Source organism: Mchenga conophoros, linkage group LG23 (genome assembly GCF_057382185.1).
Source record: "Mchenga conophoros isolate Kocher_MC1m ecotype Shallow Benthic linkage group LG23, M_conophoros_male_GT1.1, whole genome shotgun sequence".
NCBI lineage: Eukaryota > Metazoa > Chordata > Actinopteri > Cichliformes > Cichlidae > Mchenga > Mchenga conophoros.
Window position 1 is genome coordinate 32,821,898 of NC_140547.1, and position 21,543 is coordinate 32,843,440.

The following is a 21,543-nucleotide window of genomic DNA, read 5'->3' on the forward strand; positions in this document are numbered from 1 at the left end:
CTATCTTAGCTGCAAAACACAAAAAATGGATGGGTCTGACTGTGCATACTGGGCCTACAGAGAGGAGGTTCAGGATCTGAAGAGATTGTGTGACAACAACAACCTACATCTGAACACAACCAAGACCAAGGAGATGGTAATCGACTTCAGGAGAACAAAGTGATCTGAGTACTCCACCCTCTACATTGATGGAAAGGAGGTAGAAAGAGTAGAAAGCTTTAAGTTCCTCAGGGTCCACATCTTGGCCAACCTTACCTGGTCCACAAACATTTCCCACCAGGTAGAAAAAGAACAACCAAGGATGTACTTTCTTAGGAAGCCCAAATACCCTAAAGACTGCTAATTAACTTCTACCGCTCCGCTTATCTTATAGTGACTAACGAGTTGACAGCATCTCGCTAATGAAAATATGTATTTACAAAGACAGCAGCAGCTGTGCATGCCAGCTCAAGTAGACAGTGTAGCAGTGCCAAGCTAAATGCAAACTGCAGTGCAAAACGAGTTCGTTTGTGTTGCTCTCAGTTCAAGCCCTTTACAGTTAAGAGTCATAGTGATTTACAGCAGTGGTCAGGAATTTACAGAATACCGAGGTCAATGTTATCTTCCAACAGCTGTGGTTCCAAGATTTTTAATCTTATGACCCTTTAGTACTGTCTACCAAATGTCTACTGAAAACCATTTGTCATTCTGTGCATGTGACCTTTAATTAATGATTTTCAGATTATTTTAATAGATATTTTGTTATGCCCAGAAAAGTGTTGACTTTAATTCAAAAGCCAAAGACAGTCTATGTTCTACACCTCACATTTTTTTAACAGTAACAAAAAAAATAAAATAAAATGGGTCAGTTGAATTTTGTGAAAAAAATGGTTGACACAATGACTTCAGCAAACTTTTGTCATTCAAACCTAACATTAGGTTCACAGTTTACAAAAGCACTGGTTAAGAAAAACATACCCAAAAACAAACTGATAGAAGCAATATAAAACCACCCCATAAATTTCAATTTTCAAAACACTATACAGGAGTATTTGGAGCCACACATTTCCAGACAGCAGTCTTTTAATATTTAAGGTAAGGAATCAATGAGACACAAGTCTCACACTGTTAAAGTAATTTACAAAGAGTGTAAAACAAGGCAAGCAAAGCAAAAGAATAATATCCCCCCCCCCCAAAAAAAAAAATCAATAAAGGTTTAGCAGAGGAGACTTTTATAACAGTGATGTATACAGTTGTAGCTAAATCAATACTACATTATGACATCTCTGCTGGCTGTGGTCAGAGATGCAACCAGACACATATTTGGCCACAGAAATAGCTAGCAGGCGTACATAACAAGAATTAAATGTTCTGTAGTTGATACACAGAAATGCAGAGAATTTTTCACCCCAGCACAGTCAGTGACTTGTGCACCAGAAGCTTTGCTAGAAAAACAATAATGAACAGCCACGATTACAAGTATTTGCAGAACTCAAGCAAACTGTTTCTTACACCATCACATTGTTCATAACCAAATTGCACAACGTTCATTATAGCTATGGATGCATGGGCATCCAAACAATGAACAGCAATAAATCTAATCACATCAAATCTAGGCTTAAAGATAAGATAATGTCCAAAACAAAGTCAGGGTTCAAAAACATTTTTTAAAGAAAAAAATAACCATCAGGTTTGGGAAACTGCAGGTATGTGCCAAGTAGGGATGGGTATCGTTTAGGTTTTATCTGATACCGGTGCCAAATCGGTACTTTTGAAACGGTGCCGGTGCTTAAACGGTGCTCGAACCGGTGCTTAAAGAATGGAGAACACAAACTTTGTCCAAAAACCTCTCATGTTCAGCTGGGTTTTTTTGTAAAAAGATAACAATGTTAGCCTTTTCTGCAGCTATGGGGCATATATGGCATCACTCTTGGCTGGAAGCAGTGCTTAAACAATGGAAAAAACACAAACTTTGTCCAAAAACCTCTCATGTTTAACTGTTTCCCACTTTTTCTTTGGTCATTTTAGCCTTTTTGGCCAGGGTGAAGCGAGTATCTGCCATCAAACAAGAAGACAGTAGCTATGATGATGTTTGCTAGTTCACCTTACATGCATTAATGTAATAACGTGGTTAGCCTACTCAACATAAATTACACACGAACAACATGAAGCTACTCATGCAGAGAAGAACGGCTGCTGCTGCATCATCATCCTCATCATTTCTGCTACACTGGCAGGGCTAGGGGCCAGGACTCTATTCTTCGGGTTTTTGGGGGATGTTGCTCCGGGTCCGATAACTGGCAACCCACCCGACGTGCACGGTGTGAGGTCTCGCAGCAAGCTATCAAATACGGCGCATTTCTCGGCTTTTAAAAAAAACGCTATGCGTCGCCAGCTGTTTCATCGGATTCTTGGTGTTACCTCCTTTGACAGTATCACAGTATCAGCTTAAAGCACTTGTTGCAGGCTGCTGAGTTTGCATATTTTGCTGTGAAGTACAGCCAGACTTTTGACCGCTTCGCCTTGGACATTTTTAATCTGTAGCTCTGCTCTAACTGAACGTACGTACCTGGCCCCGCCTACTATCCTCGGAAACGTAAAATGATTGGCTAGAAGTGTATCACAGCTCAGGAAAAAAAAGCACCGAAATAAAGCACCGAAATGTGCGCTGCTTTTCGGTCTGGTTACTACCTTTTATGTCAGAACCGGTGCCATCATGGCACCGGACACCGGTACCCATCCCTAGTGCCAAGGTAACCAAACACTGTGTATGGATATGTTACATCTGTTTTTCTCACTGAATAATGGATAGGAGTTTTCATGTATGACTTATTTGGGTTCATTTCATGTATAATTGTTAACAGGAATGTATTTTATTCCAATGATAATGTAGCTAGTTACTTTAGGAAAGCTCAGCACACTATAGAACGGAAGCTCTCTCTATTAGGAATACATCTAACAGAACAACGGAGTCCAGTTAAACTGAACTTGTGTGGTTTAAAACTGCTTTGTACCTTCTCTATACTAACTGAAGACTCCAAAGCTGAAAAAGAAACACTGAAATTGCAAAAATCATCAATGTTCCTGGCAAACAAATTGGCAACCACTGATCATTTTCACACATCATTTGTTCATGGATTTGGTTTATTATGAAACAACACCTACTCAGGCAGGTGGCTCAGGAGTTAGAGCATGTCATCACTAGACAGGCGGTTCAATCCTTGAAAAAGTGCTTGTATGAATGTGTGTGTGAATGGTGTTTAAAGTACTTTGAGTAATCAAGTAAAAAAGCACTATATGAGAACCAGTCCATTTACCCATCTCCAGTCTTTATGCTACACAAACTACCATCTAGCTTCAGCTCCTTAGTTAATGAAGAGTCACAAGAGGTTTGCTGTTAGAATTATGAACAGCATTAATGGAGGAAAATTCACTGGTTACTTCAAAGGAGAGAATTCGTGTTAGAGCCAGTAGCTAGATATAAATTTAGGCATTTACTTCCAGAATTTACATAGACTGTTGTAAGTATACCTAAACTCTTTCACCACAGCAGGGCCATTGTGGCTACTACATTATTACTGCTGCTAAATGGAAACCTGACACCAAGATAGTGAACCTTGAACTATAGAGTAGCAGAAGACAACACTGTCAACTAAGCACAATAAAGAGTCAGTTGGAGTAGAGCCCCACCATCATCCCATCCTATAGTCAAGACTACTAAAAAGACATAAGCTCTGGATGATCCACCACACAGTCTGCTCCAGCCCCAGTTTTCAGCCCTGGACTCCTGGACATTTAAGATTCAGCTTTATCTGGTTTGCATAGGCAGCAACCTGCCCAGTCAACCTTTCTGACCTGCTCCCTGTTCCCTCAATATCCCAACCCCTTTAAATTCTGCAATAAATATTAATCTTTCTATATAACTCTAGCTTCCTATCTGTTTGTGTTGTCAGCTAATCCTCTTAGCTATGGGTCATCGGATAGGAGAGTGGTTATTAAAATATGTAACCAATAAGCACTGCAAGGCAACCAAGTGTAGCACAATTGTAGAGCTCAGCATTTCAAAAAAAGGGGTAAATATAACCCCTGGAAGGTTCGTGGTATAAATGATCCTTATCATTTGTAATGATCATTGTTGTGTTTTTTCATTTAGGTGTAAGCCATGGATCAGAGACGGCAGTGATTTCTTTTAGTAGTTAGACATTTATTTAAAAATACCAAGGGCGTCCAATTTAAACCCACGGTGGTTCTACTGTTCTAGGATCCAAGTGTACAAGTTAGCAAAGTGGTAGAAGGCTTCCAGTTCTTAGGCACAACAGTCACGCTTCACTGGCCACAGACTTTCAGGACCTCTGTGCTGCCTGGAGGGGAAAAACGTTATTTTAATTCGAATTAACTTAAAAACAGAGTCCAAAGTTCTCTCTCCACCCTATCCACTTTTTTCAGCTCACCTGTCTAGCTGACTCCAGTAGAGATGCTGACTCAGCTTGGCCAATCTGTTGCACCATCCTGTAGAGAGCACCTTCTTTGTTTTGCAGCAGGGTAAAGGGGTGGTCGAATTCCTGGATGGTCCCACTCTCCAGAACCTTAAAAATAGACAAATGTCCTCTTCACCAATAACGGTAAACTTACAGTCCTTTAAAAGCTAGCATGTGAAAAATATATAAAGACTGACACGCTACACAGCAATAATAATGAACTCAAATTAGTTTGAAAATGGTGCTACATCTCAAAAACTACTTTGGAAAATATATCTATAAATTGGGACGATCCTGATTGTAATCTTTACCAATATCAGTTATTTCATGGGCCCAGAACTTTAAATCCATTCACTGTGACTGATTCGTCTGTTATCCAGACATGTAACAGTCCTCTGCAGTCCTTTTTTAAACTGACAACCTGCTAAGGATGAGCCAAACAGGAACCTGGCCAGTGCATGATCGCTTTCACGATCATTAGGCATGGGTACTGATTGACAAAATGCATTTCCCACCCCTATGAAAACTGATTAACACACTGTCAGACTGAAAATGGACAGCTAAAGTTAAAATTTAAAGATCCTCAAGGTGTTCCTGAGAGATAATATGATTATAAAACATGGTTGATTGAAATTAAATTAAACTGCACTGAGACAGAAGAGATGACTCACAAGTATGCGGTCACTGTCTATAATGGTGTTGAGGCGATGCGCGATAGTGATCACTGTGCATTCTTTGAACTTGTCTCGTATGGTTTTCTGGATCAGCTCGTCTGTCCTGTAATCACAGCAACAACCAAAACACAGTAGAAACATATGGGAGAGGTGTGCTGAGAAAACTAGTGGATGTGTAATGACATTTCTGTGTATGCTTTATATGTGCTGGCAATGTGTTTGGAGGACCTCGGGTCCACGTTAGCTGTGGCTTCATCGATGATGAGGATGCGGTTCTTCCTCAGGACTGCTCTGGCCAGGCACAGCAGCTGCCTCTGGCCCATGCTGAAGTTGGAGCCTGACTCAGCCAGGACAGTCTCCAGCTTCCCAGGCAGCTCCTCCACCACAGACTTCATCTGTACCTGCAGTGAACATGGAGAGGAGAAACCTGTAGCTGGTCTGTGGGCAGTAACGACAAATCTGGGTGTGCTAATTAAATACTAGCCTCTTCCAGAGCTTTCCACAGGTCTTCATCAGTGTGCTGGTTGAAAGGGTCCAAGTTCTTCCTCACACTGTCAGTAAAGAGAACTGGGTCCTGGGGAGCAGAGGGGAGAGAAGTCAGGGAGAAAAATCAGTAGACTCTGCTACGTCATTAATTCTATGTACCGGATATGGATTTGGAAACGACACGCAGTATCGTATGACTTTGAAAATCTGTGTTTTGAGTTTAATTTACTGAAAATAAATGATATAGCAGTTTCAATTAATAGAAGAATAACAGAAATGGATAGCATTATTGTAACAGTGAGATTGTAACTACGTATTTCTTCAGGCAGTTGAAGTGTCATCTGATGTTGTACCTGAGGAATGATGGACATCTTCTGGCGCAGGTCATGTAGGCCAATCTCAGAGGTCACAATACCGTCGATGTAGATCTTTCCCTGGGGCTCTGCCAGGCGAAACAGAGCCGAGACCAGAGAGCTTTTCCCCGCTCCTGTTCTACCCACAATACCAACCTGACCCACAGGACACAAAACATCAACAGCTGATCCTCACTCAGACCCCAACCAGCTGTTCTCCACAAACCAATGTGTCACCTTCTCTTTGGGTTGAAACGTGGCGTTGATGTCTTTGAGGACCGGTGGTCCATCCTTGCTATAAAAGAAGTTCACTCGATCAAAGGTTATCATTCCTTGGCTCGGCCAATCAGGGGGAGGACGCTTCTGAGTTTCTAAGGGTGCTTCACTCTTTAGCTCAGTGTACTCCACCACCCTCTCCACTGATGTCATCTGAAAAAATCACGAGCTACCTTCAGCAGGTCATAACAGCATTTCATGTGAATATCTGATAACAGAAGAAAAAAGCCTTAAATTTAAATGTCACTCTGTTTTTACCATGTTCTCCACCTCGGCACTTTGTCTCACTGTCCACTGGAAGTTTCCCATCAGTGTCACAGCATAGGTAAGAACCAGGCCTACCTCTCCAGCCACCAGCCCTAATAAATTTAAGAAGGAAAAAAAACAGACCACGTGAGTTTGTTCTTCTAAACCTATTTAACAAAGTGTTGAATTGGCCAGTGTGCTGCCAGTTTAGCTTTTGTAGCTTTAGCTTGGACTCTGGTATTGCAGTCAGTAACACATTGCCATCTTTACATAATTTTTAGTCAAATCGTTTTGTAACTGCAAAAGTACAAGATCATTGTGCAAAGAAAGTGACACTAGTAAGAGACATGAAAGCAAAAGACATATATTCACTGAGATGGTTCTACCTTCATAATATTGGGAGTGATCCTGAATGTTACTTGAGCTTTATAGCAAGACGAGTAAAGAAAAACCCTTTTACCCAGTGGATCATTTTTCTCTGTTTTATTTAAACCACAAAAGAGAAACTAAAACTGCATGCAGATAACAGATCTCAAATTACATGCATCATTTGCAAGGTCTCCAATCATCAGGAGTCTAAGGAGCTTGGAAAGAAAAGCGTCTGGACTTCTTTAAATTTCCTTGAAGATGTTTCACCTCTCATCCAAGAAGCTTCTTCAGTTCTAAGAGTAATTGGTGGAGAGTCCCAGATTTTAAGCCCTATCTGAGTGTTCCCCCAAGAGGGACATGGACCCCCTATTGATCCTCTACCTAATCACACGAGCCAAGGTGTGAAAACAGGTGTGGGTCACAATCAACCAAGGTTTTGTGTGAACCCACTGTTAAGCCTAGCCCGACCCTAATCAGGAGCTTTAATTAACTAATTAATTTAAAAAAAAAAAAAAGCAAAGCCAGTAACGTAACACCGTAAATAAGACAGGACTGAGACCTTGGTAAAAATCATGCGATGCCACACAATTGCTCTGAATCAAGATAGGAACAGAATTAATCAGTATTTGAGATTATTGAAGGAGAGTTAAATGAATGGACTGTTGCAGATGATTTTTGCAGATGATGTGGTTCTGTTGGCTTCATCGGGTGGGGGCCTCCAGCTCGCACTGGAACGGTTCGCAGCCGAGTGTGAAGCAGTGGGAATGAGGATCAGCACCTCCAAATCTGAGGCCATGGTTCTCAGCCGGAAAAGGGTGGAGTGTCCACTCCGGGTCGGGGATGAGTTCCTGCCCCAAGTGGAGGAGTTCAAGTATCTCGGGGTCTTGTTCGCGAGTGATGGGAGAAGGGAGCCGGAGATCGACAGACGGATTGGGGCTGCAGCTGCAGTAATGCAGACGCTGCACCGGTCCGTCGTGGTGAAGGGGGAGCTGAGTGTAAAAGCGAAGCTCTCAATTTACCGGTCGATCTACGTCCCTACCCTCACCTATGGCCACGAGCTGTGGGTAGTGACCGAAAGAACGAGATCGCGGATACAAGCAGCAGAAATGAGCTTCCTCCGAAGGGTGGCTGGCCTCTCCCTCAGAGTAGAGCAGCTGCTGCTCCACATCGGAAGGAGCCAGCTGAGGTGGTTCGGGCATCTGACAAGGATGCCCCCTGGGCGCCTCCTGGGTGAGGTGTTCCAGGCATGTCCCACCGGGAGGAGGCCCCGGGGCAGACCCAGGACACGCTGGAGAGATTATATCTCTCGGCTGGCCTGGGAACGCCTTGGTATTCCCCCGGATAAGCTGGAGGAGGTGGCTGGGGAGAGGGAGGTCTGGGCCTCTTTGCTTAGGCTGCTGCCCCCGCGACCCGGCCCCGGACAAAGCGGATGAAGATGGATGGATGGATGGACGTTGTTAATTCTTTACCATCTCTGAGTAATATCAAGCCAAATGCTGTGAGGGTAATAAATATGGAGCAAATGCTGTCGAGGCGTAGTGCAAACCAGCGGGAGGTCATCAGGAACAAAAACCAGGCCTCTGAAACAAAAGAGCAGAAAAAAACCTGAGACTGAGTTACTGAGATTTGAACTTGAGTCAACAATACTCCATCAGCATTTTACAGCTCAGGGGTACAAAACTGCAAAGGCAGACTTATTTTTTGTATCTGGATTACTACAGGGCAAGTAATAGACTTGGTTTGTCGTTCAATTTCTTATTTGTCTTCTTTTTGCTTCGTTAAGCAGATACATCATACATTGAAACCCTGACTGCAGTGGCCTGGGTTCAAGTCTTCACCATTTTGCTGCATGTCTTTCAAAAATGCACCATAGTAAAGTTGTCTCACAGAATTTTTGGACTTAACACTGAAAATTAATCAGTCACTTTACAAATTCCAGTCAGCCTGGAAAGTGTAAATGTTTATTCTCAAAGAGTAAACCTGAGTGAAGGTCCTGATGGGCATCAAAGTCTTTCTTTAACTTCTCTTCTGATCTGGAAGCTCTGATTGTAGAAAGACCATTAAGGGAAGAGGACAGGTGTGAGAGAACTGGACTCCGAGCTGTAGAAAGGGCAAAATGAAAAGACAAGAACTACTTTTGCTGGCCCTTTCAGATTATTTTTTCCCCCAAAACAAATTATATAAATAATAAATCAACATACTTGTTGACTCAAGGCGTTTGATATCACGTGAGGTACGAAGGTACAAGCTCCTCAAATACAGAAAGATTAACAGGAGAGGCACAACAGGGATGAGGATGAGAGGAATAACTGAGGCTGCCACCGCGATAACGCCAACATTCTGTAAAAATAACTTAAAAAAAACATCATATAATGAAAAATAATGAAAACACTGAAAGATCTTGTTAAGTCAAAATAAAGAAAACATGGACCAAGGTAATGAGTGCTACACCTTCTAATCATTTAAGTAATAGTGGCAACTGTCAGTTCATGAAATTTCTTCCCTCCTAGATATTCCACATTCAGCTTTAAGTGGAGCCATTTAGCAACCACAGCATGAAGTTGCAGAGTTACAGAGTGGGGTCACTCTGCTGAGGCACATAGCGCGTTTAAAAAACTACCAGTGCTCAAAAAGCATACAAAAACTCTATGCTGGAAGTCCCAAAAACGTGATTATGTTCATCTGGACGTAGTGTTTTCAGTGGGAGAAACCTCCGGCAGAACCAGGCTCAGGGAGGGGCGGGGCCATCTCCCGTGACCGGTTGGGGTGGGAGAAGGAAAACAGGATAAAAGACATGCTGTGGAAGAGAGCCAGAGATACCTCCCCAACCTTATAAACAGCACATTTGTACAATGACTGAAACCAGCCCAATGAATGAACAATGGGCTGTGGGGTCAGTTCCTTGATTGTTAATATGCAAATTGCCATGACCATTGATCAACAATTACTGATCAAAGCCCATTGATCAAGGGCATGGGTAAAATTCACAGAGAGTTGGGGTATGGCTGCAATCACAGCATTGTAAGTTGGTGAAAGATGTACCCTTAGGCCCCCTCCTCGATTCAGAGATGGTCTTTCCCTTTTCACGTAAATGGCCTCCTTGACTCCACGCTCAAACCAGCGTTCCTCCCTATCCAGGATGTGTAATCCTCATAAACTTGGGGAAACCTGCAGTCAGTCCAGACTGAAGAAGTCACTTGGATGAGTGATGAAACGTTTCTCCCACAAAATGCTATGTCAAGATGAACAGAATCAATTTTTTGGGATTTCCTTACATGGATGATTGAGCATGTATGCTTGAAGGTTCATAGCATGGGTTTCTGTGGACAAGCAGCTCCTGTAAATGTAACATGGTGTAGGTGGCACAGTATTTTTGTCTACATATGTATATAATTTATGGTAGTCTTTACTTGATAGAAGTCCACAAAGGTGATAGGTAGCACGGAGTCCATTTGGCTGACATCTTTGGAAAACCTGTTGAGTATTCTTCCTACAATGCAGACACAGTTTTAATTAACAGGACTATGTTGTTAAAGGGCAGAATGTCAACTTGAAAATATTCTGTGTTATAAGTGGATGTGAGGCCTGCAGTTCAGACTTTAGGAGTTTCTGGCTAATGTGTGTGATTGCTTATTGAAAATGGTTTAAAAATGAAATTAAAAATGAAATTAAACCAAATCTGTGAGCAGAATGTGAGAAAATAACAGCTTTAAAGTTATGTCCTAGATGTTTATGCAATCTATACAGAGATCTCAACTAAAGTAAGCAGGCTAACATGTTAATACCAGCCTTAAAAGCTTTCAGTGTCTCCGGTGTTATTGGATAGTTAGCAAGATTTAATTCTGCGGTTTGTCTTTTAAACATTGGGGATTGATACCTACGAATTTTCCAGTGAAACACTGCCCCAATTGGTGACAGTTTTGATTTATTTTTGAATTAGAGTTGTAGAGGCTAAGCCTACGCTTGAAGCCACTGAGGTGGTCGTTAACGGGGGTGACGCGATGTCACTGGTATGCATGAATTAAGTTCACAGTCCAATAAATCCAGCAGTATGTATCTTGTCCTTTTTGGTCTTTATTCTGTATCGCCTTAGCATAACAGCGCAACGATCACAAACTGTTTGCCTTCTCAATGACACACCTGACGCCGATTACGTGCGTCTACCTTAAATACCTTTACATTACATAATCAAAACAGAAAAAGGTGACCTCTAGTGACCACATAAGGTATTAACCCAAGAATGGCTCCTACACCCCGGCCCCTAATTGAAATGGCTATCAGACATGGCAATTCTAATCACAAAGAAAATAAGGAGCCACTAATACAGTCTACTTTAGACCTATACATTCACATAAATAAACATAAGTAACACACTTTTAGATTACAGTCTCATGTAACAAGCAAAGTTTAGTTACAGGTCTTTCCAGAATATTAGTCTTTGTTTTTAAACGTGCAGATCGCACAAGTCCTTTTTTGTCACGAATGGCTTCCAGAACTCTTCCAAGTGGCCAGGAACCACGCGGTGCAGAAGAATCCATTATAATGACTATATCTCCAGGTTTTAGATTCTTCTTCTTTTGGTTCCATTTTTGTCTCTCCTGTAACAAAGGCAGGTATTCGCGTATCCATCGTTTCCAAAAAAGATCTGAGATGTACTGAGCCTGTTTCCATCTTCTCTTCAGATACATATCCTGAGGGTCAAATAGTCCGGGTGGTAAAGATGGTTTTCCTTTCATCAGGAGGATGTGATTTGGTGTAAGTGGCTCTAGGTCTTTTGGATCATCAGAAAGCTTTGTGATGGGTCTGTCATTTAAAATTGCTTCAATTTCACATAGAACCGTATTTAATCCATCGTCGTCCAACTGTTGTTGCTGAAGAACGGATCTCAGAATTCTTCTGATCATACGAATTATCCGTTCCCAAGTTCCACCATGATGTGATGCTCCAGGCGGATTAAAACTCCTGGCTCCTACAAGAGTCTTACATTTTACACCTTTAAACAATGGACCATGGTTCAGGGGGTTGGGAAGCTCATCTTGTAACCGGAAGGTTGCCGGTTCGATTGGAAGCTCTGTTTGTCTTGGTCGTTGTGTCCTTGGGTAAGACACTTCACCTGGTGATGGCCAGAGGGGCTGATGGCGCGATATGGCAGCCTCGCTTCTGTCAGTCTGCCCCAGGGCAGCTGTGGCTACAACTGTAGCTTGCCTCCACCAGTGTGTGAATGTGAGAGTGAATGAATAGTAGAATTGTAAGCGCTCGGAGGCTCTAGAAAAGCACTATATAAATGCAATCCATTATTAACAAACACTAGGCAGATAAATATGTGACTGTTTCCTCTTAAAAATAAAAATAAATCCTGTGTAGGCCTCACCTATGGGGTTGACATCAAAGAAGCTAACAGGAGTGTGGAGCACAGCACTAAACATGCTGTTGTGAAGAGTCTGAGCTGATCTCACCAGCCCATGAAATATCACCAAACTCCTGGCAAAACCAAAGACCACAGCTGCTGCTGTCAAACCTAAAAGTAAACACAGCAGGACTATATTAAAAAAATAGTTTGGTATTTGATTTACAGCAGGATATTCTACCAAGTAATATAACATAATGGACACTAAACACATGGTAGTCAACAATAGTATGTGAAGATTTCAGTAAGAACTACAGGACTGAAAGGCTTACCTGAATAAATGCTGAGGTAAAAAGAGAGATTAAACTCTTGGTATGAACTAGTAACATTCATTCCACTTTTAAGGCTAACAGCAGTGACTCTGCTGTTTGTGCCGTTTGTAAAATCATCTCTTGCCCTGTCAGGTGAGAAGACAATTAAACAAAGTGTGAAACATAAGAACATCACTTAAACAGTCTAATAAAATGTTCTGTAATTAAATGAATAGAAAAGTAAGCTACTGGCTCTACAGAACTGGACTAAAGTCCTGATCTACCACTAATTTCTTTATACTTTGCTTGCAAAATGGGACACACGTGTAGTGAGTTATTGAAAACATACATAGAAATGCAGAACAGAAGGAAAAAATAGATTTATTATTTTTTTGCCTTCCCACTGTCCCCAAAGCGCTTGCTGTTTTATCAAATCTCTTTGAAGGGCCTTTACATTACAATATATCTAAAAACGTTTTAGCTCCTTAGAAGCAAATTATAAAGAAATGAGGTGTATCTCAAGACTTGCACAGTGTTACACAGTACTAAAAGTGTGTTGAGTTCTCACCAGTATACCAACCACCAGTCCTGAAGGATATATGCCACCTATTGAAAAGAAACAAACAATAAAAAAAAAGGTTCAACTTGGTTTTGTTTCTTATGTTCACAATGAATAAAAACATTGCATTAAAAATCTCCATTCACTTGCTAATGGTACCATAAGAGGTCTGTGACTTACCTCAGCTAGAATACTGAGAAATACTATAACCATTAAAACCAGAAGGCTACAGCCTGCCGTGAAGTATGTAAAATAAATGTGACTGCTGACATTTCCTTCAGCTCGTGTCTCCTCTGCAATAGTTTGAATAGCTTCAACCTGCAAAACAAGAAATGATCCAGGCACATCTTTATACTTGAACATAGTTTTACTGTTTGTAATCTCAGAACAAAGCTGACACTTCATGATAGTGCATCTAAAATAATATTAGTGAGAAATATATATATCATGAAAACCTGACCTCAACTCAACAGAACACCTTTAGGATGAATTAGAGCAAGGACCGTGAGCTAGTCCTTCTTGTCTGACCTGATAAATGTGTTTCTGGATGAATGGTCAAATGAGCAAATACTTTTTGACAGTATAGTTTTTTCTTATATATTTATTACATGTAACGTGAAATTTGACTGAAAGGAACCGTAGAGTAGGAAAAGGTGAGAATTCTTTCAAAGCTGTTGAAAGGATTGTCAAGAATAGCTGATTTAAGAAATTGGGAGACCTCACATGGAGCGGAAATGGACACATAAAGATGAGCTGAAAGCTGCCATCAAAGCAATCTTAGCTTCAGTAACAACTTTACAGTGCCTGCATGCTGATTACCTACACACCACATTACATGGATGCAGTAATTCAGTGTTAAGTGTATAAGTGCAGTGTATATGTACCATCCATTACCATATCATGTACCATGAATGAACACCACACAGCACCATATCAGCTCAATAAAGCACTTCACTCTCGGACTGCAGGCTTACTTGTTGTTGCTACAATATTTGGAAGGCAGAGCCTTCAGCTTTCAGGCCCCTCTCTGTACAGCCAGCTTCTAGTATGGATTCAGGAGACAGACACCATCACTACTTTTAAGATTAGACTTTTTATAAAGCATTAGTAAGAGCTGGATCAGGTGACCCTCAAGCCTCTTTTAGTTACACTGCAATAGGTCTAGGGTGCCATGATGCGCTAAGTGTTTCTTCTTCACTCATCTTTTTTTACTTTTTAAGAGGTTGAGGATTTGAGATAGTTGATTTGGGGTTAAATTTTCTGTGTTGTTTTAATTTTCATACATTTTCATGATTTTATTACTTCACCCCTTCACTTCACCCGTTGCCTACTGGTGGTGGTCAGAGGGCCCGGTGGCACCAGTGTCCGGCAGCCTCGCCTCTGTCAGTGCGCTCCATGGCAGCTGTGGCTACAATGTAGCTTGCCATCAGCAGTGTGTGAATCTGTGTATGAATGTGTGTGTGAATGGTGAATGACTGAATGTCGTGTAAAGCACTTTTTGGGTCCTTAGGGACTAAGTAAAGCACTATGCAAATACAGGCCATTTACCATTTATTAACACATTAACTAATTACTTAGAGCAGGGGTGCCCAATCCCAGTCCTCGAGAGCTACCGTCCTGTAGCTTTTAGATGCATCCTTGTTCAAATCAAATGAATCAAATGAATGGCTTGTTATCAGGCCTTTGCCAAACTTGATGGCATGCTGAAGAGGTAATCAAACCGTTTGATTCAGCTGTGTTGGAGTAGGGATGCATCTAAAAGCTGCAGGACAGTAACTCTCGAGGACTGGGATTTGGCACCCCTGACTTAGAGTAAGTGAACTTCTCCAATAGCTACCTGAAGTTAGCATATCTTTTCTAGCCAAATGGCTATCAGATAATATCTACAAATGTCACATATTAGAAGAAGTAATAAATGGACTTGTTTATATACCATGGTACCATATAGAAACTTTAAAGAAAAAGAGAAAGGACAATGCATGGGGGTCTATGAAAATTAATTACATTTTTAAAAAACTGAAGGTAAAACAACACTATTTTGTAAAAATAGCAATGTTCAATCTCTTTAGTAAATATACATACAGGAAGATGCTCAGTGTAGGTGCTTTCTGGTGGAAGGGGGCAGTTGAGGAAACAGTGTGAACTGTGAGAATCATTTGTCCACCGACTTTGTAAAGACAGTTTTTCTGGGTCAGCAAATGGAGACAATTGCTCCTGCTCCTCATCACGTCTCAGCAGGGACACCATATCGAGGTCAGAGGACTGCAGCTCACTGTAGCTTCCCTGGACCATGATTTGACCCTAAAGATGCAACAAAGGAAATCAGTTACTGGACATCTAGGCTGCTGTTCTTTTGGTATATGGATAGTCCAATGGGGGGAAAGGGGGTTGTTCACTGTTTGTAACCCCTGTAGGCTCTACCCTACAGGGGTACCCCAAGACAAACCTTTGCACTTAACCAAGTGAATCTGGAATCTGGGACTCTATAACCCCCTAAAACCCAGTGCATACAATCCTCATCTCCCTTTGAAACACGGGAACAGGTAGAAGTCAAAGGCGTCAAAGGCTTCAACGTAGGAAAGTGTTTACTGAAACTTCTCCAAACAAAGAAATCAAACTCATAAAACCCGAGAAGAATGAGTACTGAGGTCAATCTTAAGGGTGGGTCTGTATGGTCAATGAAACTTTGGAACTCCAAATGTGTGCTCCAAACACAAATACAAAACATCTTAACCACACGGAAAACCATTTTATAAATCTGTACATCCAAACCTAAATAAATGCTGCTTGTTTACGCACAACTTCAAGTTCAGAAATTTGATTATGTTCTTTCAAAAAATCTTCCTGTGCACACAAATATCTAAAAATACACATAACCCTTTGCCTCACTTACAAAACCTTAAGTGCACATGCACGAATCATTCATTACATACAGGTCACATCGCATGTCCACATAGGGTTTTGAGACCCAGGTAGTTTCACACAGATCCACAAATCTAAGCTGTGTTCAAGTCCCAGCAGAAAACTGGGACATCTGTGCTTCCACTGTCCACTGTTCCATTGCCAAGGTTTGTCTGACTTGATGTCAGCTGAGAGCAGAAATGTCCAGGATTAGCAATTAAGCTAACAATAATGTTGCTGTTTTCAGAGAATAGTAAGATTAACATCAAAGTTTTATTTCACATTAAATGGATTAGCATATACCCACTTCAGAGGATGGTCCACAGTCCTGTACAACCATGGTGTTGTGAGTGAAAATTAAAGTGATGTTATGTGTATGCACAGAAAGATTTTTGAAAGAGAAGATGATCAGATTTCTTAAATTGAACTTAAAAAGTTGTGCATAAGTGATCACAATGCATTTAGGTGTAGATGCACAGATTTGTAAAATACTTTTACCTGTGGTCAAAATGCTTCGTATTTGTTTCGATTTTAGAAATGGTTGAAATGTCACCATTTATACATATATACATATATAGGATTATGACTAACACTGACACAAGCGACAGCATTAATAAAACCACAGACAGATGAGTAGCAGTTATGTCCTTACAGTGTAAGACAGCTCTTCTGAGAAACCTTGGATCCTGACATTCGTGGTCCTATATACACATATCACCATCTAAACAACAGGTTCTCAACAAGTGCAAATACATCTAATGGACAAGAGCTCCCCAGTTTACAGCTAAACCAGCCCCAAACATTCTTTTAAAAAGCCAAAGCCCCAGCAGGCAACCCACAGGACCGATAATGTCCAGGTGCATGAAACCACTAAACTGTCATGATTCTGGGTCTTCTGGCCCAATGTTTTGAGTATGTTTATGTTTAAGTTTATTAGGTTCTCTAAGTTCAATTCTATTGTGCATAGGTTGCCGTTACAGTTCACTGTTTATTAGATTCCCCTTGCGTCTTCACCCCTGTTTTTAAGTCTCCCTCACCCCTCATGTGTTTCATATCTGCGTTTCTTATGTTGTCAAGCTTGTGTTGTCACGTCTGTGTCTCGTTATGTTTCCCATTTTATTTTGAAGAGGTCTGGTGTCCCATGTTCTTCGTGTTTAGTTTTGCTCTTCCCCTGTGACATGTTAATTTGTGTCAGCTGTGTCCCTATGTGTTTCCACTTCCCCTGATCACCTCCAGTGGGTGGTCGTCTGCTATGTTCATGTCATGTTTCCAGGTTTTTCTAGGAATCCATGCCAGGTCTAAATGTTCAAGGTTTGTGAGGTCATGTTTTAATCTTAGTTCACCCAGTTTAGGTTATTGTTTACTTTCGTCTTTGCCTTTTGTTTTGTACCATTTTGCCAGCCTTAATAAACAGCTCATTTTTGTTATGCTCAAGTTTTGTCTCTTTGCATGTCTGCACTTCCACGTCCTCACTCCTCACAGTCGGCTGTCCGTCGGCAGCCATACTGTGACATAAACAGCCCAGGTTCATTACTGAATGGGTGAGAACCTTTTTTGTGGTTTTAATGTCGCAGCTGATCAGGTTATTGTCACCATGTCAGGCCAAGTCTGACCGACTAGGCAGGATTCTGCTGTGGGAATGCTTTATTTATTGCAATGGCATGGTTAAGAAGCAGGAGGCAGGCTTCCTTCAAGCAATTTTCTTTTGCAGGAGTACAAACCTCCTTCAGGACCAGGATCTGGTCAACTTCCCTCAGATGTCGCAGCTGATGTGTGACCAGGATACGACACTTGTTCTTCAGCAAGCCACAGATACACCTGATCATAAGCACAGACAGGTGTACACATTTCATAAATAAGAAGTGGAACTTTTCTCCTTTTAAAAATCTCATATAGGTCCATACTGCACGACACAACGCAGCTGTGTAATGCGAGCTCAGTCCTCAAGATCCAGATTCATTGTTTGCGTTTGTTTAAAGTGATTACAATATTGGAACTATGACACATTTATAGCTGACTTGTGTAAAATTTGAGTAAGAGAACATTTAAAAGGTCAAACAGGATGTGTGGCAGAAAATATATTTCTACAGGGGGAAAAAAGCAAAAAGTCTGTGGCTGTGATAGAGCAGAAAAGGATCTGTGTGCATTACCTCAGCAGTATGTACTTAAAGAAATCTTTATGGCTTTTTCTCCTTATCTCTGTGTCAACTGAGAGGCTTTAAAAGGACTGGTAACAGTTAAATAATGCTTATTTGGAACTGCCAATCATGCAGTGCAACTAAAATAAAAATCATGGCTCGATGTGAGCATAATAATCCCACTTCTAAGTTTATCAGTGATAGTATTGTTGGGTCTTTACTTTACAGTATAAAGTGCCATGAAATGACCGGTGTTGAATTGAAAACTCAAATCTAACCTTACAATTAATAATTCCCTTCGTTTCTATAAAACAGAGATATGTAGCATGTAGAATATACTATACTTCATGTGTATGAATACATATGGGTATCTCTTTGGGACACAGATAATTGTGAGCAGTCATTACTTGTCGAAAAGATGTTTTCCAACTTCTGCATCCACAGCACTTAAAGGGTCATCCAGGAGGTAGATGTCTGCATCCTCATACACAGCCCTGTAAAAAAAAAGGGCTTTGATTATGGCATGTGAAGTAGAACAACTATAGCAACAGTAGTGTGCATACCTGGAGGTTTAAAAAAATTGCCCGAACATATAGGTTATTGCTGCCTCTATTTTAGGCTGCCTAATAACTCAGAGAAGGAATTCAAATCTGTTGAGGATTATACTAAAAATGGATTTCTCTCCTGTGCATAACAATGACATAACTGCTGTGACTGTTGTCGTACCTCGCCAGGTTTACACGAGCTTTCTGTCCACCACTGAGTGTGGCTCCTCTGTCTCCAATCAGTGTTAGGTCTCCATCTGGGAACATCTCCAGGTCCTGCACAAAATGTACGTGTAACAAAAATAAATGTGAATGCCAAAAATAGGGGAACATTTTAGTCATTTGATAAATATTGGCAGTTTGGTTTTGTTCTTCAGAATATTAGCAAAATAGGCTATCCTGTACTATAAGCACAGATAGAGATTCCAGGACAAGTATTAATGATCGAAACGCAGACTAGGCATTAAAAACATAAGAGGAAAGGAAAAACCTGAGAATAACTAACAAAGAAACTATGAATACAAAACATAAAATCAGAATGAAAACACAACCCAAGCAAACATAATATTCAACAGAAAATTACAACATAGGTTACAACAAGGTCATACAGAAAATATCAAACTGAAGACTGAGATTCCAAAGCTGAAAAACGCTGGGTACAAAACCCAGAATCATGACTAGAAGAAGCCTGAGTTGTGGACATGCATCTGCTTCTCTGTAAAGTCCGGGTCCATGAAATCCACAGTAGTAGTTCAGGCTTTAGAAGCTTTTCAGTCATAGTTTTTCAAGTAGTATTTCTACATTGTAATGAACACAATATTCCGTTTTGATAGAACACATTAGCTCACCTTCTTCAGAGCACAGGCTCTAAGGACCTGCTCATATTTCTTTGGGTTAAGTTCTCTCCCAAAAAGGATGTTGCTGCGAATGGTTCCAGGGAACACCCACGGTTGCTGGGATGCGTAGGTTAGCTGACCTTTGACCTTCAGTGTGCCTGTATCACGAGGAAGCTCTCCCAGGATTGCACTTAGCAGGGATGACTGAGGAAAACATGGATGTCATGCATGTAAGCTGGGTAAATTGCATTTTTTTTTTTTTTTTGTCAGTGACAAATACTGCAATGGTTTAGCACTTTGTTTCCAAGTTGCTATGGTGCAATGGCCCAGACAAATTCTGGACCTCAACACAACTCAAACACCTTGGCAGAACCATAAAAGAGCTGTGTATAAACATATGCCTCTAAACCTGAATAAACTGAATAATGACTGATAAAGTCATACAGATCAGATTTAGCTGATCTTTAGCTACTTTTGCTAAATGTGAATGTACAAGGTACTGAATCATGGGCCACATATTTCATAGGACTCTATGCAGTAACAGAAAAAAACAAAACAGAAAAAAAAGGAAAAAACCTCCACTCTTTTACAAATGAAATCAAGCACACTGTTAAAAGAAAGAATTAAAGGATGTTTTTTAAATAAAGTCGAGTCAGTTAAACTTTTTTTTTTTCGTGTCCCGTTTGGATCTTTAGCCATCAGAATTGTTGTTTTAAGGCCAAGAAAGATGCCAAGCGGATTTATTTTACCAAGTGGATCATCATGGCCTTGCCATATTGGTCCATTTGATTGACCTTTATTATAAATATGAATTTATTTTATTTTCGGTTGCTATAAACGGGACAGACATGACTGGGGGATAGGACAGGGAGAAAGAATGAAAGAAAGAGAGGGAGAGAAAGAAAACCAAAGGGGAGAAGAGACGGTGAGAAAGGGGGGAAGAAAGAAAGAAAAACAAACAAAACACCTGGATCACCTGTATGAAGAAAAAAAAAAACAGAAGAGAAAGCAAACAAAAAAAGAGCAACATAATAAAAACAGCACCATCACAATAAACTAGCTAGCTGTAGATAACAGTAGATACTAAATATTAAATGATATTGTGCAGCACGCAAGATAGACAGCACACAATGTGCTTTGAGGCAGCAGCCAAGAAAGGTGTAGTCCGTGTCTGTGAATACCCGTGTGTACACCTGTGTGCATACCTGTGTGGATCAGCATGCTTGTATTCCAAAGGTTTCTCCATGTAACGATCTGCTAGGGAGTGTGGGGAGCCACAGCCCCGTCCACCAGGGTATGAAGCAGGTATGGAGGAGATCCAGGCCCCAGATATCCAGAGGCCCCAGAGTACAAGGACCCGAGGAGAACCACCAAAAGGGGGGGAACCGTGCCACCCTCCTGGGAAGAGCTGAGTAGAGCCCCAAACGAGAGGTCATCCAGCAGCTACGGAGCAGAGGCCAGAGGGGGTTGCAGTGGCGTGCCCGCGGGCTCTGCCGGCAGCCAGCTGTGCCAGAGAGGACCGAGCTTCAGGCCCAGAGGCCGGAGGCCTGAGGGCATCCCACCCCCCGGAAGGGGCCCAGCCGGGCCACAGGCGCCAGGTCCCACCAATCGGCCACCAGGAGTGAGCCGGTACATACATGAGTGCCCAGCCCCAGACGACAAGGACCACCAACACACCAAGGTCTGAGGGCATCAGCCACCGGCAGGGAGTGTGGTGAGGGGAGATAGGCCTCCGTACTTTAGAGGGCCTGAGATCTACCCAGAGAGGTTGAGTCTAAGACCCAACCTGACATATAGACACAGACGAACAGGCGCACGCGGACACAAACGTGCATTCCCACCCCATATGCACAACCAAATACTCGGCACTTACCTAACGTGCAGACAGACACAAATAGACACTACACAGACAGTCGCACTCCCCAAACATACTCCATATCCCAGGTCCAGGTACCCCCGCCCTCAGAGGGGCAAGCCGCACCTAGACCCAGGAGATGTAACCCTTCTCTCTGGGGTGGAGGCAAGCGGACCACCTCCTTATCTGC

At 41.6% G+C, this 21,543-nt stretch overlaps 1 protein-coding gene across 2 annotated transcripts in view; it reads right to left on the minus strand.

The window, feature by feature from the left end:
• Positions 1-4,162: 4,162 nt before the first annotated feature.
• The window catches only part of LOC146547658 (ATP-binding cassette sub-family C member 4-like), a 31,969-nt gene continuing 14,588 nt past the window's right edge, over positions 4,163-21,543 (minus strand). For both annotated transcript variants that reach the window (XM_085266342.1, XM_085266341.1), the window contains exons 11-31: positions 19,511-19,702; positions 18,844-18,938; positions 18,525-18,611; positions 17,701-17,797; positions 15,161-15,379; positions 13,259-13,396; positions 13,088-13,125; positions 12,541-12,665; positions 12,233-12,379; positions 10,272-10,351; positions 9,063-9,213; positions 8,842-8,961; positions 8,331-8,441; positions 6,505-6,605; positions 6,208-6,399; positions 5,971-6,126; positions 5,616-5,705; positions 5,360-5,532; positions 5,129-5,234; positions 4,431-4,565; positions 4,163-4,340 (exon numbers count right to left, since the gene is read on the minus strand). In XM_085266342.1, coding sequence (XP_085122468.1) covers positions 4,323-4,340; positions 4,431-4,565; positions 5,129-5,234; positions 5,360-5,532; positions 5,616-5,705; positions 5,971-6,126; positions 6,208-6,399; positions 6,505-6,605; positions 8,331-8,441; positions 8,842-8,961; positions 9,063-9,213; positions 10,272-10,351; positions 12,233-12,379; positions 12,541-12,665; positions 13,088-13,125; positions 13,259-13,396; positions 15,161-15,379; positions 17,701-17,797; positions 18,525-18,611; positions 18,844-18,938; positions 19,511-19,702 — 2,571 coding nt within the window. In that variant the 3' untranslated portion in view covers positions 4,163-4,322. The remainder of the gene's footprint in view (positions 4,341-4,430; positions 4,566-5,128; positions 5,235-5,359; positions 5,533-5,615; positions 5,706-5,970; positions 6,127-6,207; positions 6,400-6,504; positions 6,606-8,330; positions 8,442-8,841; positions 8,962-9,062; positions 9,214-10,271; positions 10,352-12,232; positions 12,380-12,540; positions 12,666-13,087; positions 13,126-13,258; positions 13,397-15,160; positions 15,380-17,700; positions 17,798-18,524; positions 18,612-18,843; positions 18,939-19,510; positions 19,703-21,543) is intronic.